A 19,949-nucleotide genomic window follows, 5' to 3' on the forward strand; every position below is an offset into this window, starting at 1 on the left:
TTCTAGGGAATACGTGACCTCACAAGTTAAAGTTTACGATATCATCCTCACATTACCATGGAGTCTTTCAAATTCAGTTGGGTCCAGGGCGGCAATGGGGTCAGACATTCTGGAGGGCTTGCTGATGCCTTTTGAGTTTATCGCCCGCACACGGAAGTAATAGGAGTGGCCCTCAAAAAGGCCAGGCACAGGGTATTTACAGATCTTAATGGGGGAGTCGTTGCACTGCACCCAATTTTCAGTTCCAGTTTCACATCTGCAAAAAATGGAGGAAAATTGGTACATCTCCAATATATAGCTACAAGCTACGAACAGTTGTGGGAGATTATAGCTTGTAATTTACAGATTTGCCTCCCATTTTTGGCCTAGAATGATATGTGATTTTAAGAAAAAAACTACCAGAATGTATATAACGAGGTCCTGGAGTTTTTCCTGGTCAGGTAATGGCATCAGGGAAAAAGTAGCGGGAAAAAGTAGCTGGATATATTCACATTTGATTCCCATTTTAACACCTTCCGTTACCTATCTACAAAGTATCCAATAATGGGGCCTTCAGTAGTGGTGTTGGGAGGCTTCCAGGACACGATGACATAATCTCTGTTGGCGTCATGGATCTTGATGTCCATAGGGGCACCTGGAGACCCAGGTACTGGGGGTGGACCATCTGGCATAGGGACACAAAGCAAGTCACATCATCACAGTCTGTCAAAGTACATCACGCTATACTTGAAATTCCCTGTGAACAGTATCATTCAAGGACCAAAGAGCTTTTTGAAAAATAGAAGAATATGGCTCATACTACAGTTTTCAAAGTAGATTTATTGCTGGTACACACAGAGATGGTATACAATTCTCAAAGTTAGAAGATTTTTTACCGGCACAGGAGACGAATGCACTGTGCGCAGCTTCTCCCCCCTTTGTCACCATACGGAGAGTGTAGACGCCCTCATCATCCTTGTTCAGATGAGGCAGGGTCAGCTTGGTCTCGCCTCTACCAGACTCTATCTTCACCCACTTGGAGTCTGACAGCCGATGATCTAAAACAAAACAAAAATGCCAACATTAAAAGTGAGGAACTGTCCGTGGCTGAAGTTACAAAAATGGTCTTGTAAATCGGCTGTTATTGAAAGCAGTTACGATTGCAAGAGAAAATGTGTTACCATCTCTGAACCATTGAGCTTCAGGCTGCAGATTGGCTAGGTTGGGGCTAATGTTCATTGTGGCTGCCAATGTGACCGTGTCTCCTTCTGTTCCAAAGACCGAGCCAAAAGTCTCCAGGAAGGTGATGTTGATCTTGGTGTATTTGATCTCCGGCAACATGGGAACTGCAGAAGATAGTAAAACAGGATAAACTTACAGTATTATGACTCTATTTTAGTAATATAATTATAGATGGCCATGATCAGATGGCCATGATATATTCTGCAATGATTTATATAATTACATAGACTTTAAAAGAGAGAAAGCACTGAATTACTCGGAAGACTTAGTAGTGTTCTTTAAAAGAAATCCATACAAAGGTGCAATTCATGTTGTGACTAGTATAGTTTCATCAGATAATGTCTCTGTCGATTCTTACAGGGATAAATAAAAAAGAACATTATTTTCATATGTTGAGAATGCATGATTGAATTGATATACCATCTACAGTAGTTTATGTTTGTCTCTCACAATAGTATAAACATTGTTTATATGTAGGCTACATCCTTGCAACGCAAGAAGAATGTTGCTATATTCAAACAATCCCCAGTTACTGGATTTGACTCAACAGTGGTCAAGATCTACTCAGAGGATAAATGTATCAGGAAGAATACACAGGACAGTGGTGTTGGGTGGACTTACATGTGTAAGGAAGCCATGCATAGGAAGATAAATGCCCTTCTTCTCTGAATCCTGCGAAACAGACATATTATACACATACAATCACTACACAACAACAAAATACATTACACTGTAATATTGTACTGTGGTATAAATCAAGTATTTAAACATACCGTTATCATTTAAATAAGCCATATCATGAAAATCAATGCATTAACAAAACGTATCTATGTTTGCTTTGCCAAACTTACTCTTGACAATGACAGAGGCCTGAGTAGAGACCTGTCCATGAATGTTACTAGCTACAGCAGTGTACTGCGCAGTGTCATCAGTTTCACACCTATAGGGAATACCAGAAGAATACATTGTTGATAATGTACAAGAACACACAAAAACATCTCAGCAATACCTAAGGCTTAGACTTTGTCTCCATCTATAGTTTGTGTGGGTATATTTTTGTATGTAGGACTTTGATTAATTGACTAACCACCAAAACATAATTTCCTGAGTTGAATTTACAGGATGGTAAACTTTCAAAGGATAATAAATTATGCAGATTATGCAAATTGCTATTTGACAAAATGATTACTGGGAAATATCAAGCCATGATCCTCATTTGAAATGGTGCTATGACTTTATGAATGCACAGTAAATGAATACTGCAAATATACATCATTTTCTAGCTTGTAAGGGAAAAGAAAGGGAAAGGGGGATACCTAGTCAATTGTACAACTGAATGTATTCAACTGAAATGTGTCTTCTGCATTTAGCCCAACCCCTCTGAATCAGAGAGTTGCGGGGGGGCTGCCTTAATCAACATCCACGTCATCTGCGCCCGGGGAACAGCAGGTTAACTGTCTTGCTCAGGGGTAGAACAACAGATTTTTACCTTGTCAGCTCGGGAATTCGATCCAGCAACCTTTCGGATACTGGCCCAACACTCCTACCCACAAGGCTACAGTACCTTCCGCCCCAAGGGTCTCTGATTTTGACCTCTACAGTATAACCACACACTCAAGGTCAGATATTATCAAATGTTTGGAACTTAAGACTGGAGAATAATGCTATGCAGGAAAAAAAATACTGCATTAATTATTCATGAGATATTCATGAGAAGCTCTAAGACATGAATGGCAAACATCTGAAGCTGCCAGGAGAGAGGAGGTTGAAAATAGTGACAGATATAAGACCTTGACCCCGCACATACCATTTTAAAGCTGTCCATGCTCACTCTCCCTCACTGTTTCCAAACCATGGTTGTTTTCTTTGAGTGTGAAAGAGTTTGAACCCAGGGAGAATACAGAGTGGCATTTCTTTATTGAGACCCTTAACTTTGATTTGGAGAGGCAAAAAGGGCTTTGAGACTTAAGGTGCGATTTAGCGTTGGTGCTCCTGACACTGACAGCGAGCGTATACAGTGCTCTTTAAGGAGCTCCAGGATCAAATGACAAAGAGCTCAGCACTTTGCTATGAACAGCTGATGAGTCCTCAAGACGAGGGCAGTGCCCAGGGGGGCTTTAGACTAAATTGGAAAAGCTCCACCGCTACGGCTCCACCATTCACAAGGCTCCCTTTTGTGGACACTTGCGTGTTAATTAAGTTAACAGTAAACAATGTGATTGTGAGTGAAATGCAGGGAGGCCACAATGAAAATCTCAGATGGTCCAGGAGCAAAGTCATGATATTGTATAAGACTTTTTAAATGGGGGTGATAAGCTACCATGAGAGGATAATGTTTTCCGGACAAATGGATCTAAATAATATAAAAACCTGTGATTTCCCATAATATAAAAACCTGTGATTGTTTTACCACTGAATGTGTGTATCCACTGTGCAGCCTAAGGTTTTTCCTCCCGTGAGAATAACTTACTTGACGATCTCCAGGTTATGAATTCCAACATTGTCCTGCACATTGTATTTCATTGACGATAAGTCAATGCTGACACCATCTTTATACCTGGAGAGAAATCAATTAGAAATGGTTAAGGTGAAGTCTTTCAAGTGGCTGTGGTAACACAGGAAAAAAGTAATAACAGTATGCAGAATATTGTGATGTGACTGTGTATAAGTAGTCTGTACCTTTGTCATAACGTATACCTTTAGTGTAAAACTATAAGACGTAAATCTCAAGAATGAGAAAAAAAAACATTATTACAGAGACAGTAACAGGTTAAGATTAGCTATGCTGACTTCTTAACCTCAGCTAAAATCTAACACCATCAATCATCCGTAAAACTTTGACCACTATTTCACTCTAACAGAGGGTATGAAAGAAAAACACTAGCATTAAGCAGTTCTCCCTTTGTGCTACACCAGTACAATAACGTTCTGCACCGAAAAATAAGCCGCTAAATGCTGCTGTTGAACTTGCTGAATGACTGTTTTGGACACAGATGTAGGATTTTAATTTGATCACGCTTTTGTAACTGAGAATTTTCTTGCAAACTTGTAGTGTATTCTAGGTTTAAAAATGTCAGACTTGATTTGCCATAACGAAAAAATGTATCACCCCTACTAAAAATGTCCATTCATTATCATCCACATAATAATTCACATTTCTTGTTGCTGCAGGCTTATTTTACTGCTGTAGCAAACTGGCTCAAATGACAATCCTACATCTGTATTTAGACTGAATCCTCACCATTTCACAAAAGGGGTTGGGTAGCCCTCGACCGTGCAGTATAGCTTCACGGGAGTGTGCTCCCAAACAGTATGGGATCGGAGTGTGGTCAGGAACTTAGGGCCCCTGATCATAGACTCCTCACGGACGTACTTCTCAACCATCTTCTTCCTCACCTGAAGGCAAAATGGACATTTTACATTTTTCTTCAATACCCATTTCAAACTACTAAGCCAAGCCAAGCTGAGGCGACCTGTACTGCCATGGCCAGGTAATGCATCCATCATAGTTACTGGAACTGTGCTACATTTAGATTTTAGTCATTTAGCAGACACTCTTATCCAGAGCGACTTACAGTAGTGAATGCATACATTTCATACATTTATTCTCCGTACTGGTCCCCTGTGGGAATCGAACCCACAACCTTGGCGTTGCAAACACCATGCTCTACCAACTGAGCCACACGGGACCGATTAGACAGGTTAGACTAGACAGGATAATGGAAAAAGTAAATATCCGAGCCTGCACAATACGGTTTGGCTTGGCTCAAATGTGTGAAAAGTGTACTTGTGCAGATCTGATACTTAATATTTTCGCTCATCTTTTTCAAATGACATCTTTAATTATGATGACATGCTGAAATCTCCCAACATGACAGATGAGGACCTTACCACTCCCTGGATTCTTGTTTCTTGTTTGTGATGATAATCGTCCTCCACCACCTCAGAGCTATATGAGCAAAACAAACTTAGTTATTAAAGGATAATTTACAAAAAGTCAACATAAAACAGTGTAAACAGCTAATTTTGTTTAAGTTAACAAGCATTTACGAACTAATATAAGAAAGGCCCAACACAGTGAAAACCTAAGCACCACAAAAAACATCTATGTTAAGTCTAACCATAACAATCATTATTTGCTATACATACAGTAAGCATCTTATTTGCATTTTAATCATTGGCTTATTGCTGAGTAAATGTAGTCATAGAGCTACAGAGCACTTCGTTAGCATCAAAAGACCTCTAACAGCATCATGTTGACAGTATTCTCATGCCCTTTTTGTCAGATGACCTAATGTACTATTTATTGCGGATGAATCATCAATCTATACATACCTGACAGAATGATCATAGAAGTGTGTACCGGTAATATAGATTACGTGATCGGAGATGACACAGATGAAAGTGGGTACAATCCATAGAATGTATGGTACAAACTAATATGAGTGTCCTGTCTCTACTCCTGACGTCGACAAACAGAAGTAAACATACCCTTCTTTAAAGGCAAATCAGTCCAAGGTGTATTACAGTGGAAAACGTTAATGGTATTATAATCATACCCAAACAAATATGACAATTAGTCACCATAAAAGACAGTAAAGCATATGTGTCCCCAGTTTATAGAAGAGAATGTGATCCAGTGATGTAGTAGCAATTGGATGGTTGCATAGTTACATGAGATTTGACAATTAGCAGGGAACCAACCTATTAGTGGGTTACAAGTGCTCTCTCTAGGTGTAAACTTAGCCACTGTTAAATGCCCAGCTGAATACACTAACTACCATTTGAAACTGTACACCGAGGGCCAGATTTACTTGATGTATTTACACCAGTTCTTTATTCTCCGAGGGGAATAAAGACCAGAAAAAAATTGTTAACTGTCTTAATTTACATTTAATCTAACTATGCTAAATAAGCTCTAAACAGTTTAAATGCTTAATTTACTCTGGTAAATAGCAGGTGCAATTTATACTCCTGTGCAAACAATTGTAAATCTGGCCACCAGTTTCCAAACCACTAGTATGTTTCAAATGAAGCATAGGATTCCAATGGGCCCATCTCCTTACCTTGTGTACTGCTTTGCTACCACCTTAGACTGTGCACTGTGGTAGTCATGGCTGACGTGCACGTGCTTGTGTCTGGCAACTGTCGCAGCCATAGTTGATAACTTTTAATAACCTGCGATTCAAATGAGGAACACAGTTACTGTATTCTATTGGCTAACAGCAATATAATGGCAAACATAGAAATACAGTATAATAGTTGTATCTCGATGATGGCAACAAACCATGTTAATGTAGAATTACTACAATGCAATGCAACAGATCCATGGCTCTTCGGGCTCTTTGATCCATTGATGCATTTCAGGGCACAGTATGCAGTACGGTACAGTATGTCCTTCAACGTCAAATTATATGTCTTAGGTATTAGTGCCTGTGAGGTTACAGACACTGGGGATAGAATTCCATCAAACCTGCACTGCGGGAGAAAGATTGGGCCTATTCTTATGTAATGGAAGAGTCTGAGTTATGGGCAGAAGAAATGGAAAGCAAATTCATTGGAGGTTTAAATTAGATGGTGTGGGGGGGGGGGGGGGGGTTGAGGCTTAGAGCTAGTCAATGGCTTAAGTATTCATCTATGAAAGTTCAGTTATTACCAGTTATTCTCACAATACAGCAATCTAAATGTAATTCAGACACCTATTAAATATGAAGGAGTTAAATATAGCCTATATTCACAGGTGATGTGGTGATAAATAAGAACATACAAAACCATATAGCCTTTAACAGATTGAATATTAACAGACACAAGAACAGTCTGAGCACTTGCAAGTTATTTTTAATTGCAGTAAATAATATGGGAATAAGGTCAAAACTTAGTTTAAAGTAACTGTCCAGTGTTTGCAGATTTCTATGAAATATGACCTATAATTAATTATAATATGAGTGAAATAGTTATCCTTCCAAAAATGTTTAGTTAAGTATGTTAATTAAAAAGCAGCTTTTCTTTGATGGAATGATGTGGGCGAACCCCAACAACAGAATGGTGTGGGCGTTAACCGGTCATAAAAAATATTCACATCAGTAGACCGCTGATTGGCCAGCTCAGCCAATGAGCCAAAATGACATCATTTTCTGTGAGGAAATAGCAAGCATTTTATGAACGGTCTGTTTGAGATACAAGTTTGAGGTGGAGTTTTTGAAGTGTTTTTCACCAATGTATGCTTTGGCCACAAATACGAGTAAAGGACAACATTATTTGGGTGTCAGTTAACAGAATATTAACTTTTAAAAGTGAGGTTTTCACTGGACAGTTACTTTAAAACTTACTGTAGCTTTGAAAATGTTCTCTGAATATGGAAATAGTTGAAATGTTCTATAGGCCTATGGCAGCCTTAAATTCCCACAATCCTACAAAGTTGCATATTGCCTCTCAATGTATATTGGAATAGGTTTACAACCAAATAACAGCTTTTTGACTCTATTCTTTTCCTTTTCTATCTTATTCGCTCATTCATTTATCAGTCAGGTTCAGCTAATTCTCAAGTGCAGCAAAAGTGCTTAACATCAGAGATTCAGGTACCAGAAATATCAACCTCTTGACACTTGAACTCCTGAGCCACATTTCTCTGCATATAGAAGACAAAGTAAACTGTCTTTTTATAGAATTAATTTTAAAATATATAAGCTGATGCCTCCATTTATCAACATGCCATCAGAGCAATATTCTCATATCAATCATTTGTGTCCAAAAACTATTCAAATGAATATTGCTAGATAATATCCTTATTATGTCAAGGTCTAGGCAGTAGCCTAGGCCCTAATTAGGTAACTGGACTAATCAATCTCCACATTCTGATATAACCAAGAACCAAGCATGCATCTCTCAATTCAACACCTTTCTGAAAAATCCAATAATCTGAAAAGGAAGGAAATAATAGGCCTGACTTACCCCAAGAGATTACACGAGCGCAAAGCAGAGGTAGGTCAGCCTAAACCCGCTTGGGAGTCACTGGCTGATGAAAACCAAAGATTACCCACACAGAGTGCAGCAACTCTTGCATCCCATTTATGGATAGGCATATGACTATATATAGCTTTTACATCAACCCTTAACATAATTTCTTACTTGCAGTAGGCTAGGCACATATCACGTAGTATTAGTTATTCTTTGATCACTGAATAGGTCATAAAAACTGTATCCAGTTGGCAATATTTACAAAATTTGGACTGAGCACAATGTGTTCAGTTTACATCATTTAAATAATTTCATACTTTTTTTTTCAACTCTATCCATGATATTTAGGATAATTTTGATATAGCCTATATTTGTTTTTATATTTATTAGCTTTAAGCTATGTTAATATAATATTGCTTAGCTCTATACTCAACTGAAGGAACCTTAAGACAGAATCTTAAGATGACCTCCTGAAACCTGAACTGTAGCCAAGCACTATTTTTAACAAGAGATTGGGTTAACAGACACAGCCTAGGCTACGGCTATTCCTGCCAATAGCCTGAGGCAATGTCACACAGTTTGTTAGCTTCATGCAAGCATAATTCCTCCATTACTTATCTACAAGGTCTAAAATGATACAATAACATAGCCTACTGTCTAAAATAACATTGTAAAACATTTTGCAATGTCTGCCCGTTTTTTTATAGAAGGATTACAGAGATAAATGCAATTGCAATAAAGGTTCAACACATTTGTCTTGCTTTTATTTTTATTAAACTGTATGTGGCCCAGTGGAATATCATCGTATGTGTGCGCGCCTGTGCGGTACAGCTGCCTACAATGCACGTTTCACATGATCTCACGTGACTTACATTTTCTGAGCATGTGACTCTCAGTTCAGCTGTTGAGGGAAACAATTTCACGGTATTGTTGTTGTAGGCTTCTACCAGACGTCTAATCGGACGGAGTGTGGCTGTCTCATTTTAAACCATAATAAGTGATACTAGTGGGATCTTCATATTGCTAATCTATCAAACGACATCTCTGTTTCCTCATCTAAATGACCCTTCCAAACGTATAGTTGTATATACGACTTTATTTTTAACCACAGGAACAAAACACGGGTAAGAACTTATTGAGTCCGTCGTAGGTTACCCACACAGTCTACGTTTAGCCAGGTGGCAGGCCCAGGTGATACTGGAGACCTTGTGTTTGTAAAATAATGTACGTATGTAACCTTTTGTGCAAACTGAAGTTGCACTCCCCCACATTCACGTCAGGTTTGGTGGTTGGCAACAGAGTTGCGAAAAGCGTTCCATTATTTGACTGCGGTGTTGATGGGCGCAAATATAAACTCAATAGTATTTGACAGGCACCAAAATAACAATCACGCCATGCCAACCATTATATAACTGTTTGTTACACAAGCTATCTATAAACTAAAATTGAATAGTTTATAATAGGCTTTATAATTGTAAGAGTTTGCCTACCATCACATATTAGACCAGCTAAAATCAGTCCATCTATGACCCAAAATCTACTTCTCCTAATTGTAAGTTATCTTTCTTTCAGTGTAAATATGAAGTCATTGGCATTTGTTGTCCTGCTGTGCCTTGGCTGCAGTCTGATGACTTCTTCATTCGAACTCGAGCTGCCGTAAGTAACGTTACTGGTTATATCTGTCTGGTTAATGTCAGATGCCAACCCTGTCCTCTGCATCAAGCCCTTAACTGTGTCTGTCATTCTAAAGTCAGTAAGTAGCCTTTTTCAAGCCACAATGGCCCATAGGGCAGCTTGATGTACAAGTACACACCCTGGACAGGAGGTTACCTCCAATCCATCTCCTTAATGTTGAATGCCAAGTAGAGGGATCATTTCCCGTTTTTAGAGCTTTGTTTTGACCAGGGAACCTTCCAATCTCGGGGAGGACACTAACCACAAGACCACTGAGCTGGTGTCATTCCATCGTCGGCCTCTATGCAAATTGAAGGCCATTAAATGAGTGAGGCACTTTGATTATGCTAATGTTACACTTCAATGTAACTTTATTTCAGGCATATGTGGAGTAAGCTGATCCTGACTCACCACTGGCCGAGCACATTTTGCAGTGTAAGTTACTTTATTATATGGTTTCATGGCATAATAAACTCAGCGTATCATGTGATCTGATCGTATGATTGATACGGTGGCCCTAAATTGCCAGATTTGCCAACTTGTGTGACAAAATTAACATTTCTATTTGCAGATGGAACACTGTCATTCCAAATTTGACTACTGGACTTTGCATGGACTGTGGTAAGGAAGGACTTCCAACATTCAGTAGGAAAGTGCATTTTTTTGACTGACCAGATAACATAACATAACAGAATGCAAAACAGTTTATCTTTGTACACATTTAACCAATGTCTGTCTTACAGGCCAGATAAAGGCCAGGAATGCAATTCATCTTTGCACTTCAATGAAACTCTAATCCAGGTATGTTCTGCTGGGGGAAAAAACATTTAAAATACAAACATTTACAAAAGGCAGTTCGAGCTTATTCATGACAAAATATCATTTTGATGGTAAAAGTAAACGTGTTTATATATTTTGAAATTAAGATAAATATTTGATAATGAATATGTTTTACAGGACCTACTTCCAGAGATGCAGAAGTGGTGGCCGGATCTAAAAATTCCAGAATCCTCTAAATTCTGGTCTGTTCCAGTTTTCTATTTTGTATTAATACTTTACTCCAGGTAATTGTTATATTTTCAGGTAACAATATTTTTCTAAACAAATGTTAGTGTTTGATCTTCTATTTACAGGAAATATGAATGGCAAAAACATGGAACATGTGCTGCAAAAGCGGAGTCCCTAAACAGTCAACACAAATACTTTGGCAAAGCCCTGGAGCTGTATCACAAGTTAGACCTTGATGGGTAAGTGTACTGAATTAACAATAAAGTACCCTCATGAAACATATGGGATAATGTATGGTTTCAATACCCTGAACCCTAATTTATGTTTTCTACTAGTTATTTATAAATTCTTTGTATGTTTTCAGGGTGATGAAGAAATGTAACATTGTGCCCTCTGAGACTTACTACACGGTAAGTACATGAAATCAATATTACTACATTACCAAGGGACAATGTCATTTTCACAGAGTAAATAGTTGCATGTTTAAACTTCAAGCATTTCCGCATCGTATCAAACAACACACTATACTGTGTGTTTTGGGAACACGGACAATTTGAAATGTGCGAGTATGTGATGTCAACAGTGGCTAATTTACTGCAAGTCATTTGACTTCCTGTTCCTATTTACTTAGTTACTGGCAGTAAAATGACCCAGATGTGTGCATGCATTCAATACCAGGTTATCGGGCGGTATTGGCCTTTTACCACGATAACCTATATTCAATAAATAGGATGAATAAAAGGGAATTTCATGCTCAACTGAAGATTCACAGCCATTCCCATGATGTTTCATTATTGTCACAATGTAAGGAATCAACATTTGAAACACATTTCTTGGACAATTGGTCTTCAGGATGGCAATTTTTAAGAAATCAGTGTGGAAAAATTACTCTTTAATTTCCCCTCTTAAAACACTACAGTTGAAGTCGGAAGTTTACATACACTTAGGTTGGAGTCATTAAAACTCGTTTTTCAACCACTCCAAATTTCTTGTTAACAAACTATAGTTTTGGCAAGTCAGTTAGGACATCTACTTTGTGCATGACACAAGTCATTTTTCCAACAATTGTTTACAGACAGATTATTTCACTTATAATTCACTGTATCGCAATTCCAGTGGGTCAGAAGTTTACATACACTAAGTTGACTGTGCCTTTAAACAGCTTGGAAAATTCCAGAAAATGACGTCATGCCTTTAGAAGCTTCTGATGGGCTAATTGACATCACTTGAGTCAATTGGAGGAGTACCTTTGGATGTATTTCAAGGCCTACCTTCAAACTCAGTGCCTCTTTGCTTGACATCATGGGAAAATCTAAAGAAATAAGCCAAGACCTCAGAAAATAAACTGTAGACCTCCACAAGTCTGGTTCACCCTTGGGAGCAATTTCCAAACGCCTGAAGGTACCACGTTCAGCTGTACAAACAATAGTAGGCAAGTATAAACACCATGGGACCACGCAGCCCTCATACCGCTCAGGAAGGAGACGCGTTCTGTCTCCTAGAGAGGAACACACGTTGGTGCGAAAAGTACAAATCAATCACAGAACAGCAGCAAAGGACCTTGTGAAGATGCTGGAGGAAACGGGTACAAAAGTATCTATATCCACAGTAAAATGAGTCCTATATCTACATAACTGCCATACAAAAGCCAGACTATGGTTTGCAACTGCACATGGGGACAAAGATCATACTTTTTGGAGAAATGTCCTCTGGTCTGATGAAACAAAAATAGAACTGTTTGGCCATAATGACCATCGTTTTGTTTGGAGGAAAAGGGGGGAGGCTTGCAAGCCGAAGAACAGCATCCCAAATGTGAAGCACAGGGGTGGCAGCATCATGTTGTGGGCGTGCTTTGCTGCAGGAGGGACTGGTGCACTTCACAAAATAGATGGCATCATGAGGTAGGAAAATTATGTGGATATATTGAAGCAACATCTCAAGACATCAGTCAGGAAGTTAAAGCTTGGTCACAAATGGGTCTTCCAAATGGACAATAACCCCAAGCATACTTCCAAAGTTGTGGCAAAATGGCTTAAGGACAACAAAGTCAAGGTATTGGAGTGGCCATCACAAAGCCCTGACCTCAATCCCATAGAAAATGTGTGGGCAGAACTGAAAAAGTGTGTGCGAGCTAGGAGGCCTACAAACCTGACTCAGTTACACCAGCTGTCAGGAGGAATGGGCCAAAATTCACCCAACTTATTGTGGGAAGCTTGTGGAAGGCTACCCGAAATGTTTGACCCAAGTTAAACAATTTAAAAGGCAATGCTACCAAATACTAATTGAGTGTATGTAAACTTCTGACCCACAGGGGATTTGATGAAATAAATTAATCACTCTACTATTATTCTGACATTTCACATTCTTAACATAAAGTGGTGATCCGAACTGACCTAAGATAATTTTTACTAGGATTAAATGTCAAGAATTGTGAAATACTGAGTTTAAATGTATTTGGCTAAGGTGTATGTAAACTTCCGACTTCAACTGTATATCAGCAGATACTTTCAGAAGGCCCTGTATTCATACCCCTTGACTTATTCCACATTTTGTTGTGTTACAGCCTGAATCCAAAATGGATTAAATATTTTTTTTTCTCACCAACAATACGCCATAATGACAAAGTGAAAACATGTTTTTAGAAATTGTAGCAAATTCATTGAAAATTAAATACAGAAATATCTCATTTACATAAGTATTCACACCCCTGAGTCAATACTTTATTGACGCACCTTTGGCAGCGATTACAGCTGTGAGTCCTTCTGGGTAAGTCTCTAAGACAAAAAATCTGAACAACTCACGAGGGGCTGCAGTTGCTCGTGGTTCTGCGTACCCACGTGCATAGTTGTTACACAGCTAATTTCCTCAATTTTACACATTTTGCTATGGGGTGGAGATAAGATTTTCTGATTTTCTATCTAATTTCATGCAATTCTACTCATTTTGCCATGGGGCTGAAAGGAAAATTAGCTATTATTAGTGACATAACAAAAGAAACTGCTAATGCACAACCAAATTTTGAAATTGCACCTTCTACTATTCTAACTTGAAACAGTAAGTTGAGACCCTAGCTCTTTTTTTGTTTATGATCCGAGGACCGGCCTGCGGGCCGCCAGTTGCACATCCCTGCTCTAAGAGCTTTCCACACCTGGATTGTGCAACATTTGCCCATTTATTCTTTTAAATTCTTGCGAGACAACCATTTTAAGGTCTTGCTATAGATTTCCAAGTAGATTTTATTCAAAACTGTAACTGGGCCACTCAGGGACATTTTATTGTCTTCTTGGTCAGCAACTTGTGCTTTAAGTCATTGTCCTGCTGAAAGGTGAATTCATCCCCCAGTGTCTGGTGGAAAGCACACTGAACCAGATTTTCCTTTAGGATTTTGCCTGTGCTTCTTTTTTATCCTGAAAAACTCCCCATTCTAAGAATTACAAGCATACCCATAACATGATGCCGCCACCACTATGCTTGAAAATATGAAGTGTGATACTCTGTAGTGTGTTGTATTGAATTTTCCCCAAACATAACACTTTGCATTCAGGACAAAAAATTTTTTGGCCACAGCAATATTATGTGCCTTGTTGCAAACAGGATGTATGTTTTGCAATATTTTTATTCTGTACAGGCTTCCTTCTTTTCACTCGGTCAAATAGATTAGATTTTTTAGATTTATGTAACACTTTTGTACCAACTGAGGTACTCAAAGGACTTTACATAGTAAATGGCAACCATTTTTGTGCCACAGCGCTCACCACCCATCAGGTGAGGAGTGATATGCCAGTTAGAAATGAGGGGGATGATTAGGTGGCCTTGATGGAATGGGACTAGGTTGGGAATTTAGCCAGGACACCAGGGTTAACACCCCTACTCTTAAGATGAGTGCCATTTTTAATGACCAGAGTGTCAGGACAACCATTTAACCTCCCATCTGAAAGACCGCACCCTACACAGGGAAAGGGTGGTATGCTGCTGGCAATTGTCTCAAGTCAAACTAATCACAAACACTTACATCAAACTTCCAAATTATATTTCTTGACAATAAGAAAACATATCCTTTTAAAATACATATTTACAAATGTAGAAATCTGAGGTAGGAACAAGTCACTGGTTTATATTGCCCATCTTGAAATACCAGTAAAATACATATAATATCATTAGAAATAGGCCTAGAACAAGTCTGAGGTTTATACAGTCCATCATAACAGGCTAGACCAACTAATCAATCAGTTCTTCAACGCAATACTAACCTGTGGAGATCAGGACCCGTATCCACAAAGCATCAGAGTAGGAGTGCTGATCTAGGACCTGTCTACATCTGTAGTTCTGAGGGGTAAAAGTAAATAAAAAGTCCCCTTGCTATCGACACGTTATACTGACACAATGTTAAAAACGGGAAACATTAACATATGATAAAAAGGTACACAGACAGACCATGTATGTATTAAACTAGCCTGCAAATGGATAACATAAATTCATTAAAGAATTTTGAGTATAAATGATTCCCTGTTTGGTTTTAGTATGCTGCCATTGCCCTGAAATTGAGAGGTCTCACGATCAGGTTTAAAAAGTAACGGTGTGATCAAGGTGTGCTGGAAAAGAGCTTCAGATGGTGGACAGTCCGTGTCCACTAACAATTGCTGGTGAATCCTCTGAGATCTTCAAAGACTGCTGTACTATAGTCTGTATTACAGGCAACTTTACCATACATCAATGATTTTGGTAATAGTCCGAAACAAAGAAAGAACAGGGCAAATATGAAAGGAAAGGGTTGAGGCCTCATCCGCATGGTTTTTGAGGGGAAAGTCCTAGTTGAAATACCTCTGGCCTGCCTGTATGGTTAGTATTGTGGAGTAACTACAGTGTTGTTGATCCATCCTCATTTTTTCCCTATGACAGCCATTCATCTTTAAGCGTCTAAGCTGGGGGGTCCATTATTATAATTTTTTTTCATGAAACGTTGAATTTGGCCTTACTGCTATTAGCCCATAGAAACGCATTGAATAGCAGATACGGTGAAGTTGTCCTGTCCCCTTAGCAGAAAAACACCCCCAAAGCATAATGTTTCCACCTCCGTGTTTGACAGTGTGGATGGTATTCTTGGGGTCATAGGCAGCAATCCTCCTCCTCCAAACACGGCGAGTTGAGTTGCCAAAGAGCTCCATTTTGGTCTCATCTGACCGCAACACTTTCACCCAGTTGTCCTCTGAATCATTCAGATGTTCATTGGCAAACTTCAGACGGGCATGTATGTGTGCTTTCTTGAGCAGGGGGACCTTGCGGGCGCTGCAGGATTTCAGTCCTTCACGGCGTAGTGTGTTACCAATTGTTTTCTTGGTGACTATGGTCCCAGCTGCCTGAGATCATTGACAAGATCCTCCCGTGTAGTTCTGGGCTGATTCCTCACCGGTCTCATGATCATTGCAACTCCACGGGGTGAGATCTTGCATGGAGCCCCAGGCCGAGGGAGATTTACAGTTCTTTTGTGTTTCTTCCATTTGCGAATAATCGCACCAACTGTTGTCACCTTCTCACCAAGCTGCTTGGCGATGGTCTTGTAGCCCATTCCAGCCTTGTGTAGGTCTACAATCTTGTCCCTGACATCATTGGAGAGCTCTTTGGTCTTGGCCATGGTGGAGAGTTTGGAATCTGATTGATTGATTGCTTCTGTGGACAGGTGTCTTTTATACAGGTAACAAGCTGAGATTAGGAGCACTCCCTTTAAGAAAGTGCTTCTAATCTCAGCTCGTTACCTGTATAAAAGACACCTGGGAGCCAGAAATCTTTCTGATTGAGAGGGGGTCAAATACTTATTTCCCTCATTAAAATGCAAATCAATTTCTAAAATTTTTTACATGCGTTTTTCTAGATTTTTTTGTTGTTATTCTGTCTCTCACTGTTCAAATAAAACCATCATTAAAATTATAGTCTGATCATTTCTTTGTCAGTGGGCAAACGATCAAATACTTTTTTCCCCTCACTGTATTTAACCCCATATTTTAGGCATTAAACTAATCTCCATATATAATACTGCCATTTGTTTTTTAAACTGGTACCTGGCTACCTTCAGACTAGTTTCGTGAGACTTGTAGGTGTTCTAGAGCAAAACAACTGGCATGTATGTGTTAGTGAGAGAATCTCCTTTCCATATTAGTGTGTAGCCCAAACTGTGCTGGGTTGTACACACAGATGCTGTCAGATCGGCTGTACCGATTTCAGACAAGTCCCGTGACACTTGTGGGGGTCGTAGAGCAAAACCGTTCGGTCGCTACATATGTTGTGACAGGACCGATTTTCGGGATATCTCATGGTCTGATAAACACCACTCAAGCTCTGCCACCTTTCACCACCAATGCGGAACAGGATCCGGTGGATTGAGACGTAGCCCATGCAACAACAAAAAAAAACTCTGGTTTAAACTGACGGGTTAAAAAAAATTATAATAATCTAATTCGATTTCCACGGGGGTGTGGACATCGACTCTAGGGGGTTTTAAACTCAGTAACTGTTTTAAAGTCACCATTGGCCTCATGGTGAAATCCCTGAGTGGTTTCCTTCCTCTCCGGCAACTGAGTTAGGAAGGACACCTGTATCTTTGTAGTGACTGGGTGTATTGATACACCATCCAAAGTGTAATTAATAACTTCACCATGCTCAAAGGGATATTTGTCAGCTTTTTTTTATTTGGGTAAGCTTCTTTGTGAGGCATTGGAAAACCTCACTGGTCTTTGTGGTTGAATCTGTGTTGGAAATTCACTGCTTGACTGAGGGACCTTACAATTATCTGTATGTGTGGGGTACAGAGATGAGGTAGTCGTTCAAAAATCATGCTACACACTATTATTATACAGAGTGAGTCCATGCAACTTATTATTTGACATGTTAAGCAAATTTTTACTCCTGAACTTAAGGCTAGCCATAACAAAGAGTTGAATACTTATTGACTGAAGACATTTCAGCTTTTTATTTTTAATTTGTTTGTAAAAAAATAAAAATGTAATCCATTTTAAATTCAGGCTATAACACAACAAAATGTGAAAAAGGTCTGGAATCGGAACCCAAAAACCCATGTCGGTCAGGTTCTAATAGCATGTGATGAGTACTTGTGGTAAAATTGATTACGTCTGTTTTTAGTTTGACCTCATTGAAGGAAACATTCTCAACTTCTACAACGTGAAACCAAAGATTCAGTGTATTCATCCAAAGGTATCATGTTTTTTATATTTTGTCTTTGGGTAAAATGCAAACTCAAGCACAACTAGTTAATGGATATGCTACAGGTTTTCTTTGACGAGTATAGGATAACAAGAATTGCATACCATTTTGTATTTAGAATACGTTTCTCTAATCATTCTACATGAAGAATAGTCATTGTACACAACTTAAAGATAAAATCATGAATCCTAACCATACATTCTAGATTTATCATTAAGTTATTTATTGTTTACAGGAAGGGAAGGTGCAAATCTTGGGGCAGATCGAGATCTGCTTCAACTCAGACTTTCAACTGGACGACTGTGAGCATTCTGAGACAGACACTGTGAACCTCAATGTTAAGGGTGCAGGGTTTAGTGTGTGTGACCATGCCACACCGGTCTACTACCCTCCCCTGAAGGGGAAACTGTTAGTGTAGTGGCTAGTGCGGTATGGTCATGCATTCCATTATAATCAGTGTCATATCTCACATGGAACATAGATACAGGAAGGTTCCACTTGGTGTGAGTTCGCACAGAAATACTCTATCTGAAAAACCCTAACAGTTTTTAATTGAATGTGTCTACTGCTATTTGGATCTGTTTGCTGGCATTCAAACTTAAAATTGTACTGCTTGATTCTTGGAAACAGGGTGGTCATGTTGTAACTCAAGGAACAATCAGATTTTTTTGTTTATATATATAATACTTTGCAAATCATAATAAAATGTACGTAAATAAGAAGTTCCCCACAGAGCATTTTAGATGTGGCAGAGAAAGATGGGAATATATGACACCAGGTATCGTAGCCTAGTGGCGGATGCTACATGTGATCGTCAGTCATGTAGTATGCAGTGCATTATATCCTGTAGAGGGAAAGGGGTGTCCATGTTTGAGCCTGTCGATGTATAATGTGAGTTTGTGGAATGTAACACTAATGCCACCTGTAATATAGGATGACATTTGCTTTCAAGGGATTTGTGAGTCATTTTAAATAGGCCTTAGTTTGTTTAAAGTATGGTCCTACATTTTGTTAAACATAACATTTAAAGTTTGATGCACAGTTTATGAAGAGGTCTGATGACTGCCTTCATTAATGTTGTCTTTCAATATGTTTTTCATTTTATTTTATTGTAAACTGTGTTGAGTAATTATGGTAAGAATGTGCGTGGTGGTGGTTAAAATGCATTGGTTAACATAAGTTACGGAGATGGCATTACTAAAGTCAAGATTTTCTGCACACAGTTTAACAAGGCTATGATGATCATGATTTAACCAGATATAGGTATTATATCTAACAATGTCATTTCTGCTGTTTAGTTAGTTTGATTTCATTGAATTGTGGGATAATCTTTGGTTTTTAACTGGTGGCCATTTTTGGTAGGTTCCAATCCTCTGTAATGTTTATGTACAATTCATTAAAGTAATTTTTCTATTGCAGCAGTTTGTACTTACTATTTACCCTGCAATTAGCTTTTTAGTGAATCCAGTTAACAAGCGTAAGTATGCACATTCAACTAAATGCCACAAGAGGTCAGAAAACCTCAACACAACACCAATGGACAAAAGACGCAGTATCCCTGTCTAACACTGTGTGGCATTGTTCAGTCTAACAAATTACACATTTTAAAGAAATGTTATATCCACAACAAGTATCCAATTATATAAAACTCCATGTCCAGGAATGCTGATGATTTTGACTTAAAATCCTGTATTTGTATTGTAACCCTCTCTTAATTTTAACATCATGTCAACTGCAGATGTATAGCCAGATGTATATTAGAACAAAGATGATGATTACTCCTGAGCAATTTTTGATATAAAAAAGTAAAGCTATTTACTATAGTGTTCACAAGTGGTAGAATAGCAATGCTGGTGGTGTATATGCTAGTTGTC

The 19,949-nt window shown here is 38.8% G+C and overlaps 2 protein-coding genes across 3 annotated transcripts in view; one reads left to right on the forward strand and one right to left on the reverse strand.

Moving 5' to 3' along the window:
- The window catches only part of LOC106612511 (myomesin-2), a 30,064-nt gene extending 21,672 nt beyond the window's left edge, over nt 1–8,392 (reverse strand). Inside the window, exons 1-11 of one of the 2 annotated variants that reach the window (XM_014213695.2) lie at nt 8,173–8,392; nt 6,288–6,399; nt 5,113–5,170; nt 4,463–4,617; nt 3,692–3,778; nt 2,073–2,161; nt 1,843–1,893; nt 1,161–1,325; nt 876–1,037; nt 523–664; nt 57–256 (exon numbers count right to left, since the gene is read on the reverse strand). In XM_014213695.2, coding sequence (XP_014069170.1) covers nt 57–256; nt 523–664; nt 876–1,037; nt 1,161–1,325; nt 1,843–1,893; nt 2,073–2,161; nt 3,692–3,778; nt 4,463–4,617; nt 5,113–5,170; nt 6,288–6,379 — 1,201 coding nt within the window. In that variant the 5' untranslated portion in view covers nt 6,380–6,399; nt 8,173–8,392. Of the gene's footprint in view, nt 1–56; nt 257–522; nt 665–875; nt 1,038–1,160; nt 1,326–1,842; nt 1,894–2,072; nt 2,162–3,691; nt 3,779–4,462; nt 4,618–5,112; nt 5,171–6,287; nt 6,400–6,508; nt 6,678–8,172 lie in introns of those variants that run through there. The other variant, XM_014213703.2, reaches the window with a different exon arrangement.
- Nucleotides 8,393–9,044: 652 nt separating this feature from the next.
- LOC106612524 (ribonuclease T2) lies at nt 9,045–19,493 on the forward strand. Its single transcript, XM_014213728.2, has 10 exons — nt 9,045–9,302; nt 9,751–9,834; nt 10,233–10,287; nt 10,424–10,473; nt 10,596–10,653; nt 10,810–10,874; nt 10,986–11,099; nt 11,225–11,270; nt 17,995–18,066; nt 18,311–19,493. Exons 2-10 carry the CDS (start codon nt 9,758–9,760, stop codon nt 18,491–18,493), a joined length of 720 nt encoding a protein of 239 aa, XP_014069203.1. The 5' UTR covers nt 9,045–9,302; nt 9,751–9,757; the 3' UTR covers nt 18,494–19,493.
- Nucleotides 19,494–19,949: the final 456 nt, after the last annotated feature.

The sequence above is a fragment of the Salmo salar genome, chromosome ssa01 (assembly GCF_905237065.1).
Source record: "Salmo salar chromosome ssa01, Ssal_v3.1, whole genome shotgun sequence".
NCBI classification, from domain to species: domain Eukaryota; kingdom Metazoa; phylum Chordata; class Actinopteri; order Salmoniformes; family Salmonidae; genus Salmo; species Salmo salar.

What these genes read in the sequence shown, in the direction of transcription:
- LOC106612524 (XM_014213728.2), top strand. Translation starts at nt 9,758, where the DNA reads ATGAAGTCATTGGCATTTGTTGTCCTGCTGTGCCTTGGCTGCAGTCTG. An exon ending in GGCCGAGCACATTTTGCAGT is followed by an intron (nt 10,288 to 10,423) that starts GTAAGTTACTTT and finishes TTCTATTTGCAG; the next exon opens with ATGGAACACTGTCATTCCAA. An exon ending in CCAGAATCCTCTAAATTCTG is followed by an intron (nt 10,875 to 10,985) that starts GTCTGTTCCAGT and finishes TTCTATTTACAG; the next exon opens with GAAATATGAATGGCAAAAAC.